Genomic DNA, 27223 nt, shown 5'->3' on the forward strand with positions numbered 1-27223 from the left:
CATCCAAGACCTGGATGAAGGGACAGAGTGCCTGCTCTGCAAGTTTGCCGATGACACCAAGCTGGGAGCAGTGGCTGATACACCTGAGGGCTGTGCTGCCGTTCAGAGAGACCTGGAGAGGCCGCAGAGCTGGGCGGAGAGGAACCTCAGGAGGTTCAACAAAGGCATGTGCACGGTCCTGCACCTAGGGAGAAATAACCCCAGGCACCAGCACAGGCTGGGGGCTGACCTGCTCGAAAGCAGCTCTGCAGGGAAGGACCTGCGAATGCTGGTGGACGACAAGCTGACCACGAGGTAGCAACGTGCCCTTGTGGCCAGGAAGGCCAATGGTATCCTGGGGTGCCTTAGGAAGAGTGTTGCCAGCACGTCGAGGGAGGTGATCGTGCCCCTCTGCTCAGCCCTGCTGAGGCCTCATCTCGACTACTGCATCCAGGTCTGGGCTCCCCAGTACAACAGAGACGTGGAGCTACTGCAGAGAGCATCCAGCATAGGGCTACGAGGATGGTCAGGGGGCTGGAGCATCTGCCCCCTGAGGAACGGCTGCGAGAGCTGCCCCTGTTGAGCCTGGAGAAGAGACGACTGAGAGGGGATCTTACCAACGTCTCTAAGTACCTGAAGGGAGGGTGTCAAGGGGACGGGGACAAACTCTTTTCAGTTGTGCCATGTGACAGGACAAGACGCAATGGGCACAAACCGAAGCACCGGAAGGTCCGCCTGAACGTGAGGAGGAATTTCTTCCCCGTGAGAGTGACAGAGCGCTGCAACAGGTTGCCCAGAGAAGTTGTGGAGTCTCCTTCTCTGGAGCCATTCAAAGCCTGCCTGGATGCAGCCCTGTCTAACATGCTCCAGGGGACGCGGCTTGAGCAGGGGCGTTGGTCTCAATGATCTCCAGAGGTCCCTTCCCACCCCACCGATTCCGCAGTTCTGCGACCGCTCGGCCCGGGCGCGGGCCTAGCCAGGCCCGCCCGAGGCCCCGGAGGCTGCGGCGGGGCGGGGCAGCAGCGCCAGAGAAGGTCACTGGGCATGCCGCGCGTCGCTCACGGCGCTCCCCGCCCCTCCCGCGCCCCGATTGGCTCTCTGCCCCCACCTGGCCTGCCGCTCAGCCAGCCAGCCAGCGCGGAGGTGGGCGGGGCCCGGCAGCAGCCCGCGGGCTGGGCAGCCTGGCGGGGCGGCGCGGCACTTGTTCGCTGCCGCCCTCTCAGCGGCAGCCGCCAGCCCGGAGCCTGGCGCCGGCCCTGGGCTCCACGCGCCAGCTGCCCGCGCTGCCCGCCGGCGCTGGAGGCAGGCGCGCCAGGACACAGCGGGCATCCTGCCCTCCGGCGAGCTGCGCCCGTGGAGTCGACCAAGCTGGGGGCCGAGAGAGGCCCTCAGGCGAGGGCCTTGCGGCTGGCATGGGGCCGGTGAGAGCCCTTGGGTTTGGCCCCTGCTCTAACTCCCACCACTGCCCTGAAGCCCTGCCCCGACCCCAACGCTGCTGCTCGTTCGCAACCCAAGCCCCTGCCCTAACACCCAGCCCCACGCCCTCACCGCCCAGCCAGAGCCCAAGTTGAGCGCCCCTTAGCCTGCCTCTCACCCCAGCCCTCACCTGAGCCCTCAGCCCAGTTCCCAGCCGTGTGGTGCTCGCCCGGAGCCCTCGCCTGGACCCAAGAAGGCAGCCCATGCCCAGCTGCTTGCCCGCAACGCTGAGCAGAGCTCTGACCCCTCCCTCAAGCCTCCCCCGATCCCAAACCCCGAAAAGGCAAGCAGCAACCCACAGGCCATGGCCAAAACACTAGGCCCTAACCAGAACCCCAAAGTCCAACCTGAAACACTAACCCTCTCCTGGTTTCCTCTGGACCGAGTAAAGCACGCGCGCTGTAGCACTCCGTGTTTCGAGTTAATGGCAGTGTTCAAGGGAAGGCAATTTCTTCCAGGTTATGCCTGATAAAGCATGCTTTCCTGTACGGTCACATTAGGCACGAGGTTCGTGCTCCAGAAGGCCTTTTGCCCACATCCTACTGACAGAGTTCACAGACATGGTGACTTTTTTGCTCTGTTTCACAGCCCAGCTGTGAAATGCAGTCTTCAGGTCTGAGCAGGGAGGCACGTGGAGGCAGGAGGAGGCTCCCTGCAGAGCTGCTTTCCAGTAGGTCAGCCCCCAGCTTGAGGGAGGGAGTTGCCTTTCCTGCCTCCTAAGCACTTGGACTACATCCCCAGCCGAGTGACGGTCTCCATTATCGAGCTCCCAGGAAACACCTGGTCCACCCTCACAGCGTGCCCCACGCAGTAACAGCTCGACCTTGCCAGAACTGTGAGCGTTAGCACGACCAGCTTTGTGCAAGCCGAAGCTAGCACCACGTGCTTAGAAGAAGAAGGGCTGTGTGTCTCTGAGGGCCGTTCGCTCTCCTCAGAGCTCCATCCAATTAAAGCAGAGCCTTCCCACCAGTAATCTGTTAACATCTCTCTTCTGGAGAGATGGCAGATTATGCTCCCCACTGCCACAAATACGAGGGGGCTAACAGGTTCAGCTGGCACACTTAGAAGCAGGCATTTGTCCATAGTCTCCGAAGCTCGTAGTAAGACTTCACACAATGTGCCTTTGCGCCTTTAAACAGCCTCCTTCCTCTTTTCTTCCTCTTCCTCTTCCTCGTCTTCTGTTAGGAAGGAAATGCTGGCTGGCTCCGGAAGCATTGCTTTGCCCTTCCAGGTGCAGACCCTTCCCTCAGAGCAGCTCAGAGAGACAAGGTTGAGCTGGAGTACCGTTTGCGGTAATGATAGGAACCACCCAATGCCGTCTGAAAAGACCGTCCCAAGCAAGCCGCTTTGGCCACACGCCTGTGCGCATAGCCCAGAGGTTGCCAAAGAAATTGAGCAAAGCATCCCCCACTAGGCACTTGTCAATCAGCTGCTTTCACTAGTTCAGTGAAGACTCTCTTATGCTTTAATCCTGCAGCACTAAGTTTGCTCACGGCGCGCAAAGGGAGAGAGCAGCCCTGTTGCTGGGAAGCCTTCTGGAGAGAGCAGGTCAAAGCATGCTCGCAACGATGAGGACACACGCTATGACGAATGCGTAGGAGCGTCAGGTTTCTCTGCTAATTCCTGGAGACAGGTGAGCTTGTGCAGAGGCTCCCAGAACGACTTAGAAGCTTTCTGGAGTGCTGGTGTCTTTCTTCACAGAGGCTTGCTCGTAAGGGCCACTGAAGGGCTGTGTTTCTCTGGTAGCAGTAGTGCAAAATCCACCGATTGCTTTCCCTCCGGACCTGGAGAGAATTCCTTGAAAAGGACCCCGTTGTGCTCTAGAAGCCTTTGGGACAGCGTGACGGACGGCCGAAGAGGGGGAAAGACCATTTGCAGCAACGTGGGCCTGGCGGCCCAAACTGCCCCACAGCTGCGGTGACAGCAGCGTGCCTTTTTTTCTTAGCAGGCTTATTCTGCCCGGGGAGGGAGCACGGTCCCCACCCCCGCCACGAGCCGGGCAGCGCAGCGGCCGCCGGCTGCGGACGGTGCCCGGTGGCCCCGGGCGCCGGCTGAGCGCGTCTCTGCCGGGGCCGCGGGGCCGAAAGGGGGCAGGGCCATGCTGCCCCGACACACGCCCGTCACAGACACACTGCGGTCCGATTGGTTGCACCACAGCAGGGCCGTCCCACTGGGCTGGCGGGCGCCTGCTCATTGGCTGAGGTGCCCCCGTCACAATGGCCCGCAGGGCTGGGGTCGCTCTGCGGCAGAGAGGGCGGCGGCGCAGCAGCTCCTCGCGCGCTCTCTGCCCCGGCGCTTGCAGTCGCGCTGGCCCAAGCGAAGGCGGGCTGAGCGAGCCTGCTGGATCGCTGGGCTCATTCCTCTTCCAGCTGGAGCTGCGTGTGGTGAAAATGGAGTCCCACTCTGCAAGCTGGGGTCCGGTACCACCTGCAGGATCTGGCCTAGAAAGCAGCTACTGCTGTGAGTAAAGACCTCAAGAGTAAAGGTTAATTTTGTGCCTGGCCAAAGGCACCGCAAGTGGCTACTGTTGCAAGGCTTTACGGGTTGACAAGCTGCGGGGGATGCTGGAGAGTTTTCTGGGAATCCATCGACTCCCTCCGCTGTGCGCGACAGTTGACGACAGCATTGCCTAGCAAAAGACCTGCTGCTCAGAGGGTTGCTGGCTTATCTGGGGGTCTTGGCTGTTCCCTTTGTTAGCGTGCAATTGGAGGCCTGAGGTGAAGGGTTAAGGTTAGGATGAGGAAAAGGAACAGAATAGGAAAAGGAACGAAGGCCGGCAGTCTCTTTTGCAATCTCGTTTCCTTGCAGTCATTACGGATGGAATCGCTCCGCCACAAAGGATGCTTTTCCCACCCGAGAAGATTTCTGTGGCTTGGCGGCAAAGGCAAAGTGTTGGAGCTGGACTCCACAACCTGGGCAACACGTGTTTCCTCAACTCTGTTCTGCAGTGTTTGACCTACACTCCCCCTCTGGCCAATTACATGCTTTCCGGGGAACACAGCCAGTCGTGTGAGTACTTGTGAACATGTTCCTTGTGACCCCCTGGACAGCTCTGCAGGTGAAAGAAGAAGAATGACTATGTGAAGCAAACTCTGAGCTGTCCTGTTTTCCCTGTAGGCGCTGGCTTTTACTAGCGCAGGATATCCTGAGCTATCCCAGTCAGGACAGCTGATGGAGTGCTTGTGTTCAGTTAATGGCCTGTGGTCACACGTCGTGCAGGGGGGTGGTGGTTCTTTGGTCCCTGAGGTGAACGAATGATCGAGGGCATTGGGAAGTAAGGCACTTGATGAATCGTTGGCCTCTGGCTTTCTGGCTGGTAGGAAGATGACAACATTTTGGAGGAGGGCATCCCACGTGTTCAGTGTTCCTTCACAGCCGGCTTTCCGTCCTGCACGAGCACTGTGAGAACTGACAGAGTCGCTGTTGAACCGTGAGAAGAGTAAGACTCCCAAAGAGCACCGTGAAAGCCGTATGAGCTAGTCTGGCTCTTCCTGTGCAGCTGCCTGCAAAAGAGGGCCTGGCAGTGGTCATTCCGGGGTTTGCTCAGGAAATGGGTGCTAGTACAGACTTGCTGGTTAATGCTTATGCCCACAGGCTGGGCTGTTGGCGCCTTTGGAGACGAGAGCGTGGAATGGAGAGCAGAGACCGCACTTAGAACTTTGGGGTTGTTGTTGCTCAAGGTTTTCCACAGGTACGTCGGTACCTTTCCCTCGACTGAGGTGCTTTCTTCCTTGTCTCTGGACAGGTCGTGCGCAAGGCTTCTGCATGCTGTGCACAATGGAGACGCACGTTAACCAGGTCCTGTTCTGCTCTGCCAATGCCATCGAGCCTACGGCTGTCTTCAGTGACCTTAGACGTAAGTCATTTCAGACGGCATTCTTTGTAGCAAGGTGTGAATTTCCAGCGGGTTATGTCACGGGTGCCAAGGGTTTGGCGAATGGAATGTTTTCAGGAAGAGTGCTTTGAGAAAAGCAGCGTTTCTGTCCTGTCCCTTCTTCTGAGATAAGCATTGTACTCTTTGTATTTCTTAGGGATAGGGGAGCACTTCTGTTTTGGCAGACAGGAAGATGCTCATGAATTCTTACGTTACACCGTGGCTGCTATGCAGACAGCTTGTTTGAGCGGAAGCACCGAGTAAGCAGAACCCGGTTAACCTTTAAGTGTTCTCTAGCGCTGCTGGCACCTTTGTTTCCTACCCTACGTGAAAACCTTTGTCCGGGGTTTTTGTAGAAGAGACGAGCTCTTTAAACAAAGAGCTGAGTCTCTGCCTCAGCTCTTCTGAGTGCTGCTGCTCATTTGTTTCCAGCTTGGACAGCTCGTCGCAAGCCACCACGGTCATTCACCAAATATTTGGAGGGTTTCTACGATCCAGAGGTACGTTTTGAAACTGATACTGTCCTTAGAACTGGCCTGTGCCTTTGTGCCCGTTTGTCACAAAGAGCTTGCAGTGTGACTGAAGTAGCGGGTCCCAGCAATGTAAACGAGCAAAGTGAGTCTCCTTGGCAGTTGGTGAGGTGCTTCTGTTTGAATTGCAGTGACGTGCTTGAGCTGCCAAGCAGTTTCGGACTCCTATGAGGCGTTCCTTGATATCCCTTTGGAGATAACGGTGAGAGGTTTTAGAAGTGTGGCAGAAGGGGCGGTGGAAGGCGCCGAGCTTTTGGGGTTTGTTCTCGCTTTCTGTGGCTTTCTAAGCTCCACGGAGTTCCCTTAGGAATGCCCGCTGTTCACGGCAAAAGGGCTTGGTGGTGGTGGTGGCTGGGAAGCGGCTTGGACTCGGTCCTGCTCTGGAAGCCCCGTGAATGGTCTCCGTGTACGTGTGGGGTGTGGAGTTTAAGCTGGAGAGAGAGCAATGAGCATCTCTCCTACACTTGTGATTGGCATTTGTTTTGCTTTTGTTGTTTGTGCAAAGGCAAACCACAGGTTACGTAGTTGTGTGCTGCCACAGGCAGGTCGCTCTTTGTGTCAAAGTACAATCATTTTCAAACAAGGTCGGTGTTCAGCACGCTCCGCTCCTGCCTCCTGCTTTCAGAGTGTTTGCTGCTTCGCAGTAGGTGTGCCACGTGTGAAGGAGGGAGGCCCTCCGGCCAAAGCGTAGTCGCAGGTTTGGATTTGAGTGTGCGGGAGCTGAGGTGTCCTACTTTCTTCCTCATCCAGGCAGCCTCCTCGGTCTCTGGAGCGCTGGAAGAATTTGTGAGACCTGAACTGCTGGATGGTGAGAATTGCTACAAATGCAGCAAGTAAGGTTCCTCCTCCCGCCATTGGAGTGGGAGCTACTGGCTGAACGTGCTGTCCGTCTCAGAGCAGAAGCTGTCCTTGGACTTAATTGAGAAAGACAAAGGAGAGCACGAGAGGCAGCTTTAGCTTTTTCATGTTTTTTGTAGCTTTCAGTGTTGTTTTCCCTGGCGGTGGTCAGCCTTGCTAACTGTGAAGCTGCGCACGGACCTATCCCGACGGCCAGGAGTTAAAAGCCGTGTCCTCTGTGTAGCAGTGAGCTCAAGCAGGAAGGAGCTGCGCAGAGGGATTTGGGGTGGGAGGCGACAACAGCTTCCAGAAGGTCCTGGTGTTCCCTGTGGAAGGCAGCTGGGGGCCTAGGTGACTCTCAGCTGGCTGCCTGATAATGAACGTGAGCAAGCTCTGCTGGCTCGCTAGCAGGACAGCTTGCGCAGTTGTTGAATGGCAAAAACTGCAGCCAGGCATTCTGTGGATGGGTTTGGAACTCTCTGCCTTGTATTTTGACCTCAGAATTGGGAAGGAGGCTATGTCAGAGAGCATTACCGTGTATGTCCTGCCTTTGAGCGAGCCACGGAGCAAATTTAGCGGTTGGTTTCCAAGGATTTCAGACGGCTCAGTCTCTTTTCAGGTGACTGTTGGCATCTTGTATTTGTGATGCTGAGAACTGATCCGACTGGGAAGCGCTTTGCCGTTCCTGGTCCGGAGGACTGAGGCTCCCTTTCTCCAGCTCTCTTTCACTGTTGGCATTCCAGCAGAAAGAGGGGAGCCAGGCCCCGAGTTGGAAACAGCCACTTCTGCCTACCAGGCAACAGCAGCCTTGCGTTGCCTTCGGGAACTGCGCTCTGGTGAGAGAGTTACGCTCCTGCTGCCTTTTGAGTTGCTGGCGAGGCTTACTTTTGGGCGCAGCAAAGCTGGGTGCTCAGGCATTTGTTTGGCTACCAGAAGACAATGTTCCCAATGTGTATCGAGCTGCCCTCGTCCATCCTAGTAGGTTTGCTGCACGAGCACGGCTGAAATGCAGTGTGTGTCTTGAAGAGAAGAAGCACCACCTTAGACAAGGAAACGTCATTCTGCTCGGATGAGCGTGGAAAGCTGTTTGAGCTTTGGCGTGAGGGGGGAGGTGTGAAGATGCCTTGAAACAATTGCCTGTGCTTGCTTTGAAGGTGTGAGAAGACGGTTGCTGCGTCCAAGAGGTTTACAGTTCATCGCTCTTCCAACGTTCTCACCATAGCCCTGAAAAGATTTGCAGATTTCACTGGTGGGAAGATTAGCAAGGTATCTGTGCAGCTGTAATAATGTTTTCTTGGGAAGGGCGATTTCCCAAGGCAGAACACTGCTTTAAAGGTGGTTAATGTCTGCTGACTGTAGCTGTAGCGACGGAAGATGTTGAGGAAAAATCAGCCCAAGAAGCAGGTCTTCCTCTTTCTCCTTCCGGCAGCAGCAAAGTTCCCATGTGACGATGAGCGTTTGCCCTGCTCTTGAAGAGCTGGTTTTGCCCTGAGCAGCTAGTTCTCTGCAACTGAAAGGACCGAATGTTGTGCCAGGGAAGACCGATTTCTGAGGAACCCAACAACGTCTGTCTAAACTCGCAGCCCATGTTCTTAGAGGTGCTTTTCTCCGGCTCTTCCGTCAAGTGTTCCCAGATGAGTTTAGAATGCCCCTGCTCTGTCTTCAGGACGTGAACTATCCAGAGTATTTGGACCTTCGAGCGTACATGTCTGAGTCAGCTGGAGAGCCAGTCCGCTACGCCTTGTACGCCGTGCTGGTGCACAGAGGTGCCAGCGGTCGTGCAGGGCACTATTTCTGCTTCGTCAAGGTAAGCATCAACTTCATTTCTTGGGGGGTAAAATCTGTGCTGGTGAAGAGAAACTTGCTGCAGCATGTTGCTGGCAACCACTGTTGTTAAGGGGAAAGGGCTCGCCGCATGTCTGCTTTGACGAGTCTTGGTGTATCCTTTGTCCGGGAGTGTGCTGTCTGGGATTTCCCGCAGAAAGCACGCAGTTGCTGTAAAGGCATCGGTGCCTTTGTTTGCAGGCCAGTAATGGACTATGGTATGAGATGAATGATGCCTCGGTAGTCCTTTGCGACATCAACACCGTTCTCAGTCAGCAGGCGTATTTACTTTTTTATATCAGGTAAGAGCAAGTATTCAAAGGGGTTCAGGGTAATTTTGCGCTACTGAAACTTCTTGTCCTCTGACGTGTTTTTCTTTCTGTCCTGGGAGGAAAGGACTGTTGGTAGAAATCAGTTCTGTCCAGCGTGCTATTCCCCATGCCGTGTGTTGTCCTTCATTGCTTGGCCTTCACCTGCTGCACTTGCGTAACTTGTTACGTAGGTGCTCTCGGGAGCTGTCGAACGCCAGCAAGGAGAAATTGAGGCCGGAGGTGGTGTAAGGATGAGTCCCCTGCAAGGGACAGCCGTGGTAGCAAGACCAGCATCTAATGTTCAGCTTGTAGTCTTGGTTACGTTTTCAGTAGGACGGATCAGCTGCTGCAGGAAAGTGATAGGATGCGATTCAGCCCAAGAGGAGGCTGACAGACCACGTCTCAGCTGCGATCTCTGTTGTTTCCCAAGGTGCTGTGAGGAGACACTTGGAGAAGGCACTTCTTACGCACCTGTGCCATCCCCTGCCCCTTCGTTCCTTGGTCAGCAGGAGGCTAATAATAAGCAGGCCGGATTTCTGGGACCACAGCATCCTCCTCATATGATGAAGGTAAATGTGGGTGAAGAGAGAGAAGGAGAAAGGCATCAAATTGATAGTGGGATTATTCTCTCTCTTCTGTCCTCCCTCCCTCCCTTCCTTCCTCCCTTCCTCCCTTCTTCATTCCCATCCTCCCTTCCTTCTTTTCTCCTTATTTTTTTTAGGGGGGTGGGTGGTGGTCACGTCTGCATTGTATTTTCCCTCCCACACTGCAGCTTTCTTCACAGCTCTCCTGCTGCAGCCAGAATCACTCAAACAGTGCCTAATGCTAAATCGTGTGTCAGCCCCGCTGCTTGTTTTCTTGCAGCTCCGCTTCCTGAAGCACTGCGAGACATTGCAAGTAGAGCCCAGGCCTGTGCAAATCATGAAAAAAAGGGAAGATTGCTTGGTTTATTTGTAGTGCTGTCACTTCAGCTGAGCCAGCAAAACCAGAATGGCTTCTTCCAGAGTGCTGGCACAATTATGCTAGGGTTTTCAGGGAAAGTGTGAGGGGTGTGAGGTGGGGGAATGGAGGCACAAACATACGCACATATATGTAAAGGGAGAGAGAGAGAGAGACAGAGAGACATTTGGGAAGAGCTTTGATCCGTGTTCAGCTGTCTGGAAGGGCTTCCAAAAATGATGCTGTTTTACTTCCAATATCCAAAAACCAAAAGTAGGGATGAGAAATACTTGCCGGCCTTGCACGTAGAGTTAAAGCAGAGTGTTTTTTGTGTGTAAGGCTCCTGAGGCAACCTGTAGGACTACTGGGGGAGTAGGAGGGGATTGTGTTTGGGGCTTTGCAAAGCTGTGTGTTTGCATATGGCCATCTTACAGTCTCCTCTGTTGCAATACAGAGCTCAGGTCATTTAGAGAGAAAGCGAGCCCTGAAAGAGGATGCAGATAGCGCTGGTGTCCCAGAAACGGTCAGTCATTCTCTCAAGAGGAGGTGCTCTCAGAGGCTGCGCCAAAACAGGCAAAACTGCCACCAGCAGCAGTATCGCAACGGCAGTTGGCGCACAGCTTCCCGTCGTGAGAGGAGCTGCTGGGGCAAGGGCAGAAGCTCCGCCCAATGTCCTCGTTACAGACCCCAAAGCAGAGGACAAACAGAGCCAGACAGGTCACAGGAGCATTCTTGCAAAAGCAAGAGGCTCCCCGAGTCGTCACTCTCCAGAGGGCAGGATGGGCATCGCTTCAGCAGGCACCGAGCAGACTGGCACCGCTGTCCAGTGCAGGAGCAGCAGCCTGGAAAATGTTCTCATCAAAGACGAGCACCTCCAGCTGTGTCAGTTCCTGTGGGTTTTGAGGGCCCTACCTGGAAGACAGGAAAGCCAGGAAGCAGAAAAAGAGGCCATCCGCGTGCAGAAGGGAGCGACATCAAAACGGAAGGGAAACGGCGAAGGGTGGAGAAAAGAGATTTCAGCAGTGCGCTCCTCGTTCTTCTCTGGCTGATCCTCTGGTGCTCCCAGTTGGCTTTGAAGAACTCTGAGTAGTGCAGAGTCTCTCTGGAGATCACGTAGGTGGGTTGATCAAGTGAAGCTAGGGGAGCTGTGTTAGACCTTAGAATCACGTCTGCACACGGTTCTTGATAAGGCTACAAGAATGCTTGTTCTCATGCATGAAATCTATGACTGCAGAATCATAGATTTGTCATATGCACAGAGGATAACTAGACACCCGGAGCTTTTACAAAGAGTGGTGTAGAAAACTAAAAGGCATAAAATGCCGAACCCCAAAGGTTTCATATGAGGCATAGAACAAGGCAAGAACTAGCCTTGCTTACTGGTTTGTGTGCCAGCCAGGACCTAATGTCCACTCGACCTCTGAGGGTGTCCGTGTCTTAGGAAGGCAGACGTTCAGAAATGACCACAGAGCAGCTGCAAATCACCGCCTGCAGCAGACCTGCTAAAATGCAGTCCCTTAGAGGCATCAAGCAGCACCTCTCTGTTGTCTGTCCTTGCCTCTTTCCTTCCGACAGTATGATCTGGATTTCTCTGTGCTCCATGTTGACAGCGGCAAGCATAAGGAGAAGAAGAAAAAGAGGAGACCCATGAAGAAGCTGAAAAGCTTCTTGGAATGCTCAGATCCTCGTTTGCAGAAGTGCCCGTGGGAGGAGAAGGAAGAAGCCCATCCTCCAGGCGGCTCTCTATGGGAGCAGTAGAGGAACAGTGGCAGTGAAGAGCTCCATGGGGACGGGCAGCCTTCCCGTGCAGCTGGCAGCCAGAAATAGAGCTCCATCGCATCCCGCGGGGAGCTGCAAGGTAAGGGGCCAGAGGAAGTGTGCGGGATTCCTTTTTATTCGAGCAGAGCATATTCTTTTAAATGCTTTCTAAATGCTTGCGTGAGGAAGGCTGTGCGGTATGCCCTGGCTTCCAAATACTCTGCCTTAATTAAAAGAAAGACGCGAGGTTAGCTGCTATGCTTGTTTGTTTCCAGTTTTGAGTGGCTACTAGGACAGAAGGTAAAAGCACCACCAAATGTCACGTCCCTAAGGTCTACGATGTGCCAGGAAAGCAGGTAGCCAGGTCCTGCTTTCTGCACAGTACCTGCGTCTTAGCAGGCAACTGAAATACAGTGGCTCTGCCAGGAAGGCTTTTGGAAGCCTCCCCCTCAAGGTGGGTGCAGGCCCGGAGTCCCAGCGCACGTCAAGCTGTGGGCAGGCTCAGGTCTTTGCTCTCTAGAAAGCAAACCGCTGAGCAGATGGGTTTGTGCTGAATGTCATGCCAGGGAGTGAGCCCGCTTCCTTTTGTCGTTCAGATGCAGAGCTTGCGGCCAGCAGCCTTGAAGACTCTGACTAAGCTTACCATCAAGGGCACAGCTTACCATCAGCCCCAACAGGTAGCCATTCTCCAAACAACGCTAACCAATCCAAGCTTGAAAATTGTTCAAACACTAGAACAATAAAAGTACTGTCAAAACCAAACCCAGTGCTTGGTGGTCCTTCAGCCTTCTGTACGGAATTGCAGCAAGAGAAGAAGGCTTTTTTTTCACAGTTCTTTTCCCGTAGGCGTCCTTTTATAGCAGGTGCCAGTAATGCCGACGGGTGGTGGAGATTCCGCTGGCGCACAGTGCCTGGCAGTAGCCAAGGTCCGAATGGGGTGCAGCGGGAGCGCCCAGCGGGAGTGCAGGAAGCAAGGGGCTGTGCTGGTCGGGCAGGTGGAGCGTCAGCAGAGCTGATGAGCAGCTGCTAGTGCTTGCCTGGGACTGGGTGGGTGTGTGGAAGCGAGGCTAAGGGGAACTGATGATGCCTGGCAATTGTGTAAGGTAAAGGGAAATCCCAGGAGGCCCCTGTGGAGAATGAGGGGGTGTTTTGGGGTGCATGGCCACACACACGCGGCTGGTCCTGACAAGACAGCCATGTGCGTCCATTGCAGCTGTTCCAGTTAGATTCCCGGGGGCCAAACGTCCAGTGTGGCAAGCCAGCACAAACACACACACACACACACACACACAGACACACACACACCCAAACACTCTTCAGCAGCAAGCAGTTTATTAGTAAATACTTACAAACAGACCGACCTGATGGTAATCTCGAGAAGGACCACTCCCATGCTTGTCCCGATCGTCTGCATGGTGAGAGAGAGAGTCGTCAGGCACAATCTTTTTGGGCGTCCCCGAGGAGGCAACGTGGTCCTCTGTTGTGTAGCAGCCTCCCTCTCCTTTGGAAAAATTCCGGTATTTCTGATGATTCACGGTAGGCGGGAGTCCCGGCACCTGGGGCCAACAAGTGCAGGGAGCCTAGCCCAACTCCGGCCCGGCTGCATAACCGGGCTATGATACTGCGCAGGTGTGCAGACTTATTCCGGGGGCCACATTGACTCTGGGGGTCGCTATTTCATTACTCTTCAACTTCTGACCTTCAGGTTGACTGCTTCTCATGGTTATTTTGTGGCTGGAAGCCACAGAATTTATATGTAACCAACTGCTGTTCTTTCTCACAGATTTCCAAGACCTTGTTAGTTATTTGTATTCCGCTTAACACAACAGTACTGTTGTAGACACCCAAAAGTTACAACACGGACATTCTCACCAAGTATCAGGTAGTACGGATACAAAAGTTACAACACGGACAGTTCCCACCAAGGATCATGTAGTAGGGATACAGCAGCCAAGGCAGAGGTGCCAGCACCAGCAACGTGGGGAAGGGCTGCAGCCAAGCAGGGCGCAGCGGGGCCACAGGGGCCGTGCCACGGCCTGGCGCAGGGGTGCGGCGGCAGGCGGGCCGTGCCAGGGCCGGCACTGGGCAGTGGAGCCGGGCGGCACCGTGTGCGGCCCTGGAGCAGGCAGCCGTGCCGGGGCCCTGGATGTCATCTGGATGTCATCTCCAGGCATATGGAGGAAAAGAAGGTGATGAGGAGTAGTCAGCATGGATTCACCAAGGGGAACTCCTGCTTAACCAATCTGACAGCCCTCTGTGATGGAATGACTGGCTGGGTAGAGGAGGGGAGAGCAGTGGACAGTACGTACCTTGACTTCAGCCAGGCTTTTGACACTGTCTCCCATAACATCCTCCTAGGTAAGCCCGCAGGATGTGTGGGTTAGACGAGTGGACAGTGAGGTGGATTGAGAGCTGGCTGAATGGCAGAGCTCAGAGGGTCGTCATCAGTGGTGCGGAGTCTAGCTGGAGGCCTGTGGCTAGTGGAGACCCCCAGGGCTCAGGACTGGGTCCCGTGCTGGTCAGCTTCTTCATCCAAGACCTGGATGAAGGGACAGAGTGCCTGCTCTGCAAGTTTGCCGATGACACCAAGCTGGGAGCAGTGGCTGATACACCTGAGGGCTGTGCTGCCGTTCAGAGAGACCTGGAGAGGCCGCAGAGCTGGGCGGAGAGGAACCTCAGGAGGTTCAACAAAGGCATGTGCACGGTCCTGCACCTAGGGAGAAATAACCCCAGGCACCAGCACAGGCTGGGGGCTGACCTGCTCGAAAGCAGCTCTGCAGGGAAGGACCTGCGAATGCTGGTGGACGACAAGCTGACCACGAGGTAGCAACGTGCCCTTGTGGCCAGGAAGGCCAATGGTATCCTGGGGTGCCTTAGGAAGAGTGTTGCCAGCACGTTGAGGGAGGTGATCGTGCCCCTCTGCTCAGCCCTGCTGAGGCCTCATCTCGACTACTGCATCCAGGTCTGGGCTCCCCAGTACAACAGAGACGTGGAGCTACTGCAGAGAGCATCCAGCATAGGGCTACGAGGATGGTCAGGGGGCTGGAGCATCTGCCCCCTGAGGAACGGCTGCGAGAGCTGCCCCTGTTGAGCCTGGAGAAGAGACGACTGAGAGGGGATCTTACCAACGTCTCTAAGTACCTGAAGGGAGGGTGTCAAGGGGACGGGGACAAACTCTTTTCAGTTGTGCCATGTGACAGGACAAGACGCAATGGGCACAAACCGAAGCACCGGAAGGTCCGCCTGAACGTGAGGAGGAATTTCTTCCCCGTGAGAGTGACAGAGCGCTGCAACAGGTTGCCCAGAGAAGTTGTGGAGTCTCCTTCTCTGGAGCCATTCAAAGCCTGCCTGGATGCAGCCCTGTCTAACATGCTCCAGGGGACGCGGCTTGAGCAGGGGCGTTGGTCTCAATGATCTCCAGAGGTCCCTTCCCACCCCACCGATTCCGCAGTTCTGCGACCGCTCGGCCCGGGCGCGGGCCTAGCCAGGCCCGCCCGAGGCCCCGGAGGCTGCGGCGGGGCGGGGCAGCAGCGCCAGAGAAGGTCACTGGGCATGCCGCGCGTCGCTCACGGCGCTCCCCGCCCCTCCCGCGCCCCGATTGGCTCTCTGCCCCCACCTGGCCTGCCGCTCAGCCAGCCAGCCAGCGCGGAGGTGGGCGGGGCCCGGCAGCAGCCCGCGGGCTGGGCAGCCTGGCGGGGCGGCGCGGCACTTGTTCGCTGCCGCCCTCTCAGCGGCAGCCGCCAGCCCGGAGCCTGGCGCCGGCCCTGGGCTCCACGCGCCAGCTGCCCGCGCTGCCCGCCGGCGCTGGAGGCAGGCGCGCCAGGACACAGCGGGCATCCTGCCCTCCGGCGAGCTGCGCCCGTGGAGTCGACCAAGCTGGGGGCCGAGAGAGGCCCTCAGGCGAGGGCCTTGCGGCTGGCATGGGGCCGGTGAGAGCCCTTGGGTTTGGCCCCTGCTCTAACTCCCACCACTGCCCTGAAGCCCTGCCCCGACCCCAACGCTGCTGCTCGTTCGCAACCCAAGCCCCTGCCCTAACACCCAGCCCCACGCCCTCACCGCCCAGCCAGAGCCCAAGTTGAGCGCCCCTTAGCCTGCCTCTCACCCCAGCCCTCACCTGAGCCCTCAGCCCAGTTCCCAGCCGTGTGGTGCTCGCCCGGAGCCCTCGCCTGGACCCAAGAAGGCAGCCCATGCCCAGCTGCTTGCCCGCAACGCTGAGCAGAGCTCTGACCCCTCCCTCAAGCCTCCCCCGATCCCAAACCCCGAAAAGGCAAGCAGCAACCCACAGGCCATGGCCAAAACACTAGGCCCTAACCAGAACCCCAAAGTCCAACCTGAAACACTAACCCTCTCCTGGTTTCCTCTGGACCGAGTAAAGCACGCGCGCTGTAGCACTCCGTGTTTCGAGTTAATGGCAGTGTTCAAGGGAAGGCAATTTCTTCCAGGTTATGCCTGATAAAGCATGCTTTCCTGTACGGTCACATTAGGCACGAGGTTCGTGCTCCAGAAGGCCTTTTGCCCACATCCTACTGACAGAGTTCACAGACATGGTGACTTTTTTGCTCTGTTTCACAGCCCAGCTGTGAAATGCAGTCTTCAGGTCTGAGCAGGGAGGCACGTGGAGGCAGGAGGAGGCTCCCTGCAGAGCTGCTTTCCAGTAGGTCAGCCCCCAGCTTGAGGGAGGGAGTTGCCTTTCCTGCCTCCTAAGCACTTGGACTACATCCCCAGCCGAGTGACGGTCTCCATTATCGAGCTCCCAGGAAACACCTGGTTCACCCTCACAGCGTGCCCCACGCAGTAACAGCTCGACCTTGCCAGAACTGTGAGCGTTAGCACGACCAGCTTTGTGCAAGCCGAAGCTAGCACCACGTGCTTAGAAGAAGAAGGGCTGTGTGTCTCTGAGGGCCGTTCGCTCTCCTCAGAGCTCCATCCAATTAAAGCAGAGCCTTCCCACCAGTAATCTGTTAACATCTCTCTTCTGGAGAGATGGCAGATTATGCTCCCCACTGCCACAAATACGAGGGGGCTAACAGGTTCAGCTGGCACACTTAGAAGCAGGCATTTGTCCATAGTCTCCGAAGCTCGTAGTAAGACTTCACACAATGTGCCTTTGCGCCTTTAAACAGCCTCCTTCCTCTTTTCTTCCTCTTCCTCTTCCTCGTCTTCTGTTAGGAAGGAAATGCTGGCTGGCTCCGGAAGCATTGCTTTGCCCTTCCAGGTGCAGACCCTTCCCTCAGAGCAGCTCAGAGAGACAAGGTTGAGCTGGAGTACCGTTTGCGGTAATGATAGGAACCACCCAATGCCGTCTGAAAAGACCGTCCCAAGCAAGCCGCTTTGGCCACACGCCTGTGCGCATAGCCCAGAGGTTGCCAAAGAAATTGAGCAAAGCATCCCCCACTAGGCACTTGTCAATCAGCTGCTTTCACTAGTTCAGTGAAGACTCTCTTATGCTTTAATCCTGCAGCACTAAGTTTGCTCAGGGCGCGCAAAGGCAGAGAGCAGCCCTGTTGCTGGGAAGCCTTCTGGAGAGAGCAGGTCAAAGCATGCTCGCAACGATGAGGACACACGCTATGACGAATGCGTAGGAGCGTCAGGTTTCTCTGCTAATTCCTGGAGACAGGTGAGCTTGTGCAGAGGCTCCCAGAACGACTTAGAAGCTTTCTGGAGTGCTGGTGTCTTTCTTCACAGAGGCTTGCTCGTAAGGGCCACTGAAGGGCTGTGTTTCTCTGGTAGCAGTAGTGCAAAATCCACCGATTGCTTTCCCTCCGGACCTGGAGAGAATTCCTTGAAAAGGACCCCGTTGTGCTCTAGAAGCCTTTGGGACAGCGTGACGGACGGCCGAAGAGGGGGAAAGACCATTTGCAGCAACGTGGGCCTGGCGGCCCAAACTGCCCCACAGCTGCGGTGACAGCAGCGTGCCTTTTTTTCTTAGCAGGCTTATTCTGCCCGGGGAGGGAGCACGGTCCCCACCCCCGCCACGAGCCGGGCAGCGCAGCGGCCGCCGGCTGCGGACGGTGCCCGGTGGCCCCGGGCGCCGGCTGAGCGCGTCTCTGCCGGGGCCGCGGGGCCGAAAGGGGGCAGGGCCATGCTGCCCCGACACACGCCCGTCACAGACACACTGCGGTCCGATTGGTTGCACCACAGCAGGGCCGTCCCACTGGGCTGGCGGGCGCCTGCTCATTGGCTGAGGTGCCCCCGTCACAATGGCCCGCAGGGCTGGGGTCGCTCTGCGGCAGAGAGGGCGGCGGCGCAGCAGCTCCTCGCGCGCTCTCTGCCCCGGCGCTTGCAGTCGCGCTGGCCCAAGCGAAGGCGGGCTGAGCGAGCCTGCTGGATCGCTGGGCTCATTCCTCTTCCAGCTGGAGCTGCGTGTGGTGAAAATGGAGTCCCACTCTGCAAGCTGGGGTCCGGTACCACCTGCAGGATCTGGCCTAGAAAGCAGCTACTGCTGTGAGTAAAGACCTCAAGAGTAAAGGTTAATTTTGTGCCTGGCCAAAGGCACCGCAAGTGGCTACTGTTGCAAGGCTTTACGGGTTGACAAGCTGCGGGGGATGCTGGAGAGTTTTCTGGGAATCCATCGACTCCCTCCGCTGTGCGCGACAGTTGACGACAGCATTGCCTAGCAAAAGACCTGCTGCTCAGAGGGTTGCTGGCTTATCTGGGGGTCTTGGCTGTTCCCTTTGTTAGCGTGCAATTGGAGGCCTGAGGTGAAGGGTTAAGGTTAGGATGAGGAAAAGGAACAGAATAGGAAAAGGAACGAAGGCCGGCAGTCTCTTTTGCAATCTCGTTTCCTTGCAGTCATTACGGATGGAATCGCTCCGCCACAAAGGATGCTTTTCCCACCCGAGAAGATTTCTGTGGCTTGGCGGCAAAGGCAAAGTGTTGGAGCTGGACTCCACAACCTGGGCAACACGTGTTTCCTCAACTCTGTTCTGCAGTGTTTGACCTACACTCCCCCTCTGGCCAATTACATGCTTTCCGGGGAACACAGCCAGTCGTGTGAGTACTTGTGAACATGTTCCTTGTGACCCCCTGGACAGCTCTGCAGGTGAAAGAAGAAGAATGACTATGTGAAGCAAACTCTGAGCTGTCCTGTTTTCCCTGTAGGCGCTGGCTTTTACTAGCGCAGGATATCCTGAGCTATCCCAGTCAGGACAGCTGATGGAGTGCTTGTGTTCAGTTAATGGCCTGTGGTCACACGTCGTGCAGGGGGGTGGTGGTTCTTTGGTCCCTGAGGTGAACGAATGATCGAGGGCATTGGGAAGTAAGGCACTTGATGAATCGTTGGCCTCTGGCTTTCTGGCTGGTAGGAAGATGACAACATTTTGGAGGAGGGCATCCCACGTGTTCAGTGTTCCTTCACAGCCGGCTTTCCGTCCTGCACGAGCACTGTGAGAACTGACAGAGTCGCTGTTGAACCGTGAGAAGAGTAAGACTCCCAAAGAGCACCGTGAAAGCCGTATGAGCTAGTCTGGCTCTTCCTGTGCAGCTGCCTGCAAAAGAGGGCCTGGCAGTGGTCATTCCGGGGTTTGCTCAGGAAATGGGTGCTAGTACAGACTTGCTGGTTAATGCTTATGCCCACAGGCTGGGCTGTTGGCGCCTTTGGAGACGAGAGCGTGGAATGGAGAGCAGAGACCGCACTTAGAACTTTGGGGTTGTTGTTGCTCAAGGTTTTCCACAGGTACGTCGGTACCTTTCCCTCGACTGAGGTGCTTTCTTCCTTGTCTCTGGACAGGTCGTGCGCAAGGCTTCTGCATGCTGTGCACAATGGAGACGCACGTTAACCAGGTCCTGTTCTGCTCTGCCAATGCCATCGAGCCTACGGCTGTCTTCAGTGACCTTAGACGTAAGTCATTTCAGACGGCATTCTTTGTAGCAAGGTGTGAATTTCCAGCGGGTTATGTCACGGGTGCCAAGGGTTTGGCGAATGGAATGTTTTCAGGAAGAGTGCTTTGAGAAAAGCAGCGTTTCTGTCCTGTCCCTTCTTCTGAGATAAGCATTGTACTCTTTGTATTTCTTAGGGATAGGGGAGCACTTCTGTTTTGGCAGACAGGAAGATGCTCATGAATTCTTACGTTACACCGTGGCTGCTATGCAGACAGCTTGTTTGAGCGGAAGCACCGAGTAAGCAGAACCCGGTTAACCTTTAAGTGTTCTCTAGCGCTGCTGGCACCTTTGTTTCCTACCCTACGTGAAAACCTTTGTCCGGGGTTTTTGTAGAAGAGACGAGCTCTTTAAACAAAGAGCTGAGTCTCTGCCTCAGCTCTTCTGAGTGCTGCTGCTCATTTGTTTCCAGCTTGGACAGCTCGTCGCAAGCCACCACGGTCATTCACCAAATATTTGGAGGGTTTCTACGATCCAGAGGTACGTTTTGAAACTGATACTGTCCTTAGAACTGGCCTGTGCCTTTGTGCCCGTTTGTCACAAAGAGCTTGCAGTGTGACTGAAGTAGCGGGTCCCAGCAATGTAAACGAGCAAAGTGAGTCTCCTTGGCAGTTGGTGAGGTGCTTCTGTTTGAATTGCAGTGACGTGCTTGAGCTGCCAAGCAGTTTCGGACTCCTATGAGGCGTTCCTTGATATCCCTTTGGAGATAACGGTGAGAGGTTTTAGAAGTGTGGCAGAAGGGGCGGTGGAAGGCGCCGAGCTTTTGGGGTTTGTTCTCGCTTTCTGTGGCTTTCTAAGCTCCACGGAGTTCCCTTAGGAATGCCCGCTGTTCACGGCAAAAGGGCTTGGTGGTGGTGGTGGCTGGGAAGCGGCTTGGACTCGGTCCTGCTCTGGAAGCCCCGTGAATGGTCTCCGTGTACGTGTGGGGTGTGGAGTTTAAGCTGGAGAGAGAGCAATGAGCATCTCTCCTACACTTGTGATTGGCATTTGTTTTGCTTTTGTTGTTTGTGCAAAGGCAAACCACAGGTTACGTAGCTGTGTGCTGCCACAGGCAGGTCGCTCTTTGTGTCAAAGTACAATCATTTTCAAACAAGGTCGGTGTTCAGCACGCTCCGCTCCTGCCTCCTGCTTTCAGAGTGTTTGCTGCTTCGCAGTAGGTGTGCCACGTGTGAAGGAGGGAGGCCCTCCGGCCAAAGCGTAGTCGCAGGTTTGGATTTGAGTGTGCGGGAGCTGAGGTGTCCTACTTTCTTCCTCATCCAGGCAGCCTCCTCGGTCTCTGGAGCGCTGGAAGAATTTGTGAGACCTGAACTGCTGGATGGTGAGAATTGCTACAAATGCAGCAAGTAAGGTTCCTCCTCCCGCCATTGGAGTGGGAGCTACTGGCTGAACGTGCTGTCCGTCTCAGAGCAGAAGCTGTCCTTGGACTTAATTGAGAAAGACAAAGGAGAGCACGAGAGGCAGCTTTAGCTTTTTCATGTTTTTTGTAGCTTTCAGTGTTGTTTTCCCTGGCGGTGGTCAGCCTTGCTAACTGTGAAGCTGCGCACGGACCTATCCCGACGGCCAGGAGTTAAAAGCCGTGTCCTCTGTGTAGCAGTGAGCTCAAGCAGGAAGGAGCTGCGCAGAGGGATTTGGGGTGGGAGGCGACAACAGCTTCCAGAAGGTCCTGGTGTTCCCTGTGGAAGGCAGCTGGGGGCCTAGGTGACTCTCAGCTGGCTGCCTGATAATGAACGTGAGCAAGCTCTGCTGGCTCGCTAGCAGGACAGCTTGCGCAGTTGTTGAATGGCAAAAACTGCAGCCAGGCATTCTGTGGATGGGTTTGGAACTCTCTGCCTTGTATTTTGACCTCAGAATTGGGAAGGAGGCTATGTCAGAGAGCATTACCGTGTATGTCCTGCCTTTGAGCGAGCCACGGAGCAAATTTAGCGGTTGGTTTCCAAGGATTTCAGACGGCTCAGTCTCTTTTCAGGTGACTGTTGGCATCTTGTATTTGTGATGCTGAGAACTGATCCGACTGGGAAGCGCTTTGCCGTTCCTGGTCCGGAGGACTGAGGCTCCCTTTCTCCAGCTCTCTTTCACTGTTGGCATTCCAGCAGAAAGAGGGGAGCCAGGCCCCGAGTTGGAAACAGCCACTTCTGCCTACCAGGCAACAGCAGCCTTGCGTTGCCTTCGGGAACTGCGCTCTGGCGAGAGAGTTACGCTCCTGCTGCCTTTTGAGTTGCTGGCGAGGCTTACTTTTGGGCGCAGCAAAGCTGGGTGCTCAGGCATTTGTTTGGCTACCAGAAGACAACGTTCCCAATGTGTATCGAGCTGCCCTCGTCCATCCTAGTAGGTTTGCTGCACGAGCACGGCTGAAATGCAGTGTGTGTCTTGAAGAGAAGAAGCACCACCTTAGACAAGGAAACGTCATTCTGCTCGGATGAGCGTGGAAAGCTGTTTGAGCTTTGGCGTGAGGGGGGAGGTGTGAAGATGCCTTGAAACAATTGCCTGTGCTTGCTTTGAAGGTGTGAGAAGACGGTTGCTGCGTCCAAGAGGTTTACAGTTCATCGCTCTTCCAACGTTCTCACCATAGCCCTGAAAAGATTTGCCGATTTCACTGGTGGGAAGATTAGCAAGGTATCTGTGCAGCTGTAATAATGTTTTCTTGGGAAGGGCGATTTCCCAAGGCAGAACACTGCTTTAAAGGTGGTTAATGTCTGCCGACTGTAACTGTAGTGACGGAAGATGTTGAGGAAAAATCAGCCCAAGAAGCAGGTCTTCCTCTTTCTCCTTCCGGCAGCAGCAAAGTTCCCATGTGACGATGAGCGTTTGCCCTGCTCTTGAAGAGCTGGTTTTGCCCTGAGCAGCTAGTTCTCTGCAACTGAAAGGACCGAATGTTGTGCCAGGGAAGACCGATTTCTGAGGAACCCAACAACGTCTGTCTAAACTCGCAGCCCATGTTCTTAGAGGTGCTTTTCTCCGGCTCTTCCGTCAAGTGTTCCCAGATGAGTTTAGAATGCCCTTGCTCTGTCTTCAGGACGTGAACTATCCAGAGTATTTGGACCTTCGAGCGTACATGTCTGAGTCAGCTGGAGAGCCAGTCCGCTACGCCTTGTACGCCGTGCTGGTGCACAGAGGTGCCAGCGGTCGTGCAGGGCACTATTTCTGCTTCGTCAAGGTAAGCATCAACTTCATTTCTTGCGGGGTAAAATCTGTGCTGGTGAAGAGAAACTTGCCGCAGCATGTTGCTGGCAACCACTGTTGTTAAGGGGAAAGGGCTCGCCGCATGTCTGCTTTGACGAGTCTTGGTGTATCCTTTGTCCGGGAGTGTGCTGTCTGGGATTTCCCGCAGAAAGCACGCAGTTGCTGTAAAGGCATCGGTGCCTTTGTTTGCAGGCCAGTAATGGACTATGGTATGAGATGAATGATGCCTCGGTAGTCCTTTGCGACATCAACACCGTTCTCAGTCAGCAGGCGTATTTACTTTTTTATATCAGGTAAGAGCAAGTATTCAAAGGGGTTCAGGGTAATTTTGCGCTACTGAAACTTCTTGTCCTCTGACGTGTTTTTCTTTCTGTCCTGGGAGGAAAGGACTGTTGGTAGAAATCAGTTCTGTCCAGCGTGCTATTCCCCGTGCCGTGTGTTGTCCTTCATTGCTTGGCCTTCACCTGCTGCACTTGCGTAACTTGTTACGTAGGTGCTCTCGGGAGCTGTCCAACGCCAGCAAGGAGAAATTGAGGCCAGAGGTGGTGTAAGGATGAGTCCCCTGCAAGGGACAGCCGTGGTAGCAAGACCAGCATCTAATGTTCAGCTTGTAGTCTTGGTTACGTTTTCAGTAGGACGGATCAGCTGCTGCAGGAAAGTGATAGGATGCGATTCAGCCCAAGAGGAGGCTGACAGACCACGTCTCAGCTGCGATCTCTGTTGTTTCCCAAGGTGCTGTGAGGAGACACTTGGAGAAGGCACTTCTTACGCACCTGTGCCATCCCCTGCCCCTTCGTTCCTTGGTCAGCAGGAGGCTAATAATAAGCAGGCCGGATTTCTGGGACCACAGCATCCTCCTCATATGATGAAGGTAAATGTGGGTGAAGAGAGAGAAGGAGAAAGGCATCAAATTGATAGTGGGATTATTCTCTCTCTTCTGTCCTCCCTCCCTCCCTTCCTTCCTCCCTTCCTCCCTTCTTCATTCCCATCCTCCCTTCCTTCTTTTCTCCTTATTTTTTTTAGGGGGGTGGGTGGTGGTCACGTCTGCATTGTATTTTCCCTCCCACACTGCAGCTTTCTTCACAGCTCTCCTGCTGCAGCCAGAATCACTCAAACAGTGCCTAATGCTAAATCGTGTGTCAGCCCCGCTGCTTGTTTTCTTGCAGCTCCGCTTCCTGAAGCACTGCGAGACATTGCAAGTAGAGCCCAGGCCTGTGCAAATCATGAAAAAAAGGGAAGATTGCTTGGTTTATTTGTAGTGCTGTCACTTCAGCTGAGCCAGCAAAACCAGAATGGCTTCTTCCAGAGTGCTGGCACAATTATGCTAGGGTTTTCAGGGAAAGTGTGAGGGGTGTGAGGTGGGGGAATGGAGGCACAAACATACGCACATATATGTAAAGGGAGAGAGAGAGAGAGACAGAGAGACATTTGGGAAGAGCTTTGATCCGTGTTCAGCTGTCTGGAAGGGCTTCCAAAAATGATGCTGTTTTACTTCCAATATCCAAAAACCAAAAGTAGGGATGAGAAATACTTGCCGGCCTTGCACGTAGAGTTAAAGCAGAGTGTTTTTTGTGTGTAAGGCTCCTGAGGCAACCTGTAGGACTACTGGGGGAGTAGGAGGGGATTGTGTTTGGGGCTTTGCAAAGCTGTGTGTTTGCATATGGCCATCTTACAGTCTCCTCTGTTGCAATACAGAGCTCAGGTCATTTAGAGAGAAAGCGAGCCCTGAAAGAGGATGCAGATAGCGCTGGTGTCCCAGAAACGGTCAGTCATTCTCTCAAGAGGAGGTGCTCTCAGAGGCTGCGCCAAAACAGGCAAAACTGCCACCAGCAGCAGTATCGCAACGGCAGTTGGCGCACAGCTTCCCGTCGTGAGAGGAGCTGCTGGGGCAAGGGCAGAAGCTCCGCCCAATGTCCTCGTTACAGACCCCAAAGCAGAGGACAAACAGAGCCAGACAGGTCACAGGAGCATTCTTGCAAAAGCAAGAGGCTCCCCGAGTCGTCACTCTCCAGAGGGCAGGATGGGCATCGCTTCAGCAGGCACCGAGCAGACTGGCACCGCTGTCCAGTGCAGGAGCAGCAGCCTGGAAAATGTTCTCATCAAAGACGAGCACCTCCAGCTGTGTCAGTTCCTGTGGGTTTTGAGGGCCCTACCTGGAAGACAGGAAAGCCAGGAAGCAGAAAAAGAGGCCATCCGCGTGCAGAAGGGAGCGACATCAAAACGGAAGGGAAACGGCGAAGGGTGGAGAAAAGAGATTTCAGCAGTGCGCTCCTCGTTCTTCTCTGGCTGATCCTCTGGTGCTCCCAGTTGGCTTTGAAGAACTCTGAGTAGTGCAGAGTCTCTCTGGAGATCACGTAGGTGGGTTGATCAAGTGAAGCTAGGGGAGCTGTGTTAGACCTTAGAATCACGTCTGCACACGGTTCTTGATAAGGCTACAAGAATGCTTGTTCTCATGCATGAAATCTATGACTGCAGAATCATAGATTTGTCATATGCACAGAGGATAACTAGACACCCGGAGCTTTTACAAAGAGTGGTGTAGAAAACTAAAAGGCATAAAATGCCGAACCCCAGAGGTTTCATATGAGGCATAGAACAAGGCAAGAACTAGCCTTGCTTACTGGTTTGTGTGCCAGCCAGGACCTAATGTCCACTCGACCTCTGAGGGTGTCCGTGTCTTAGGAAGGCAGACGTTCAGAAATGACCACAGAGCAGCTGCAAATCACCGCCTGCAGCAGACCTGCTAAAATGCAGTCCCTTAGAGGCATCAAGCAGCACCTCTCTGTTGTCTGTCCTTGCCTCTTTCCTTCCGACAGTATGATCTGGATTTCTCTGTGCTCCATGTTGATAGCGGCAAGCATAAGGAGAAGAAGAAAAAGAGAAGACCCATGAAGAAGCTGAAAAGCTTCTTGGAATGCTCAGATCCTCGTTTGCAGAAGTGCCTGTGGGAGGAGAAGGAAGAAGCCCATCCTCCAGGCGGCTCTCTATGGGAGCAGTAGAGGAACAGTGGCAGTGAAGAGCTCCACGGGGACGGGCAGCCTTCCCGTGCAGCTGGCAGCCAGAAATAGAGCTCCATCGCATCCCGCGGGGAGCTGCAAGGTAAGGGGCCAGAGGAAGTGTGCGGGATTCCTTTTTATTCGAGCAGAACATATTCTTTTAAATGCTTTCTAAATGCTTGCATGAGGAAGGCTGTGCGGTATGCCCTGGCTTCCAAATACTCTGCCTTAATTAAAAGAAAGACGCGAGGTTAGCTGCTATGCTTGTTTGTTTCCAGTTTTGAGTGGCTACTAGGACAGAAGGCAAAAGCACCACCAAATGTCACGTCCCTAAGGTCTACGATGTGCCAGGAAAGCAGGTAGCCAGGTCCTGCTTTCTGCACAGTACCCGCGTCTTAGCAGGCAACTGAAATACAGTGGCTCTGCCAGGAAGGCTTTTGGAAGCCTCCCCCTCAAGGTGGGTGCAGGCCCGGAGTCCCAGCGCACGTCAAGCTGTGGGCAGGCTCAGGTCTTTGCTCTCTAGAAAGCAAACCGCTGAGCAGATGGGTTTGTGCTGAATGTCATGCCAGGGAGTGAGCCCGCTTCCTTTTGTCGTTCAGATGCAGAGCTTGCGGCCAGCAGCCTTGAAGACTCTGACTAAGCTTACCATCAAGGGCACAGCTTACCATCAGCCCCAACAGGTAGCCATTCTCCAAACAACGCTAACCAATCCAAGCTTGAAAATTGTTCAAACACTAGAACAATAAAAGTACTGTCAAAACCAAACCCAGTGCTTGGTGGTCCTTCAGCCTTCTGTACGGAATTGCAGCAAGAGAAGAAGGCTTTTTTTTCACAGTTCTTTTCCCGTAGGCATCCTTTTATAGCAGGTGCCAGTAATGCCGATGGGTGGTGGAGATTCCGCTGGCGCACAGTGCCTGGCAGTAGCCAAGGTCTGAATGGGGTGCAGTGGGAGCGCCCAGCGGGAGTGCAGGAAGCAAGGGGCTGTGCTGGTCGGGCAGGTGGAGCGTCAGCAGAGCTGATGAGCAGCTGCTAGTGCTTGCCTGGGACTGGGTGGGTGTGTGGAAGCGAGGCTAAGGGGAACTGATGATGCCTGGCAATTGTGTAAGGTAAAGGGAAATCCCAGGAGGCCCCTGTGGAGAATGAGGGGGTGTTTTGGGGTGCACGGCCACACACACGCGGCTGGTCCTGACAAGACAGCCATGTGCGTCCATTGCAGCTGTTCCAGTTAGATTCCCGGGGGCCAAACGTCCAGTGTGGCAAGCCAGCACAAACACACACACACACACACACACAGACACACACACACCCAAACACTCTTCAGCAGCAAGCAGTTTATTAGTAAATACTTACAAACAGACCGACCTGATGGTAATCTCGAGAAGGACCACTCCCATGCTTGTCCCGATCGTCTGCATGGTGAGAGAGAGAGTCGTCAGGCACAATCTTTTTGGGCGTCCCCGAGGAGGCAACGTGGTCCTCTGTTGTGTAGCAGCCTCCCTCTCCTTTGGAAAAATTCCGGTATTTCTGATGATTCACGGTAGGCGGGAGTCCCGGCACCTGGGGCCAACAAGTGCAGGGAGCCTAGCCCAACTCCGGCCCGGCTGCATAACCGGGCTATGATACTGCGCAGGTGTGCAGACT

At 54.8% G+C, this 27223-nt stretch overlaps 2 protein-coding genes across 2 annotated transcripts; both read left to right on the forward strand.

Annotated features, from left to right (window-relative positions):
* Positions 1 to 1023: 1023 nt before the first annotated feature.
* Positions 1024 to 11528, forward strand: LOC134151776 (ubiquitin carboxyl-terminal hydrolase 42-like). Its single transcript, XM_062596603.1, has 14 exons — positions 1024 to 1400; positions 1579 to 1738; positions 3825 to 3915; positions 4264 to 4464; positions 5201 to 5311; positions 5487 to 5589; positions 5762 to 5829; positions 5991 to 6061; positions 6610 to 6692; positions 7851 to 7962; positions 8363 to 8503; positions 8722 to 8822; positions 9262 to 9400; positions 11346 to 11528. The coding sequence occupies exons 1-14, from the start codon at positions 1024 to 1026 to the stop codon at positions 11526 to 11528; spliced, it is 1941 nt and encodes a 646-aa protein (XP_062452587.1).
* A 3552-nt stretch (positions 11529 to 15080) lies between these two features.
* On the forward strand, positions 15081 to 25585 carry LOC134151777 (ubiquitin carboxyl-terminal hydrolase 42-like). Its single transcript, XM_062596604.1, has 14 exons — positions 15081 to 15457; positions 15636 to 15795; positions 17882 to 17972; positions 18321 to 18521; positions 19258 to 19368; positions 19544 to 19646; positions 19819 to 19886; positions 20048 to 20118; positions 20667 to 20749; positions 21908 to 22019; positions 22420 to 22560; positions 22779 to 22879; positions 23319 to 23457; positions 25403 to 25585. The coding sequence occupies exons 1-14, from the start codon at positions 15081 to 15083 to the stop codon at positions 25583 to 25585; spliced, it is 1941 nt and encodes a 646-aa protein (XP_062452588.1).
* The last annotated feature ends 1638 nt before the right edge of the window (positions 25586 to 27223 follow it).

The sequence above is a fragment of the Rhea pennata genome, chromosome 27 (genome assembly GCF_028389875.1).
Source record: "Rhea pennata isolate bPtePen1 chromosome 27, bPtePen1.pri, whole genome shotgun sequence".
Lineage (NCBI taxonomy): Eukaryota > Metazoa > Chordata > Aves > Rheiformes > Rheidae > Rhea > Rhea pennata.

What these genes read in the sequence shown, in the direction of transcription:
- LOC134151777 (XM_062596604.1), top strand. Translation starts at nt 15,081, where the DNA reads ATGCCGCGCGTCGCTCACGGCGCTCCCCGCCCCTCCCGCGCCCCGATT. An exon ending in TGTCTTCAGTGACCTTAGAC is followed by an intron (nt 19,369 to 19,543) that starts GTAAGTCATTTC and finishes TGTATTTCTTAG; the next exon opens with GGATAGGGGAGCACTTCTGT. An exon ending in CTGGTGGGAAGATTAGCAAG is followed by an intron (nt 22,020 to 22,419) that starts GTATCTGTGCAG and finishes CTCTGTCTTCAG; the next exon opens with GACGTGAACTATCCAGAGTA.
- LOC134151776 (XM_062596603.1), top strand. Translation starts at nt 1,024, where the DNA reads ATGCCGCGCGTCGCTCACGGCGCTCCCCGCCCCTCCCGCGCCCCGATT. An exon ending in TTGCGGCTGGCATGGGGCCG is followed by an intron (nt 1,401 to 1,578) that starts GTGAGAGCCCTT and finishes CTCTCACCCCAG; the next exon opens with CCCTCACCTGAGCCCTCAGC. An exon ending in TATTTACTTTTTTATATCAG is followed by an intron (nt 8,823 to 9,261) that starts GTAAGAGCAAGT and finishes TTGTTTCCCAAG; the next exon opens with GTGCTGTGAGGAGACACTTG.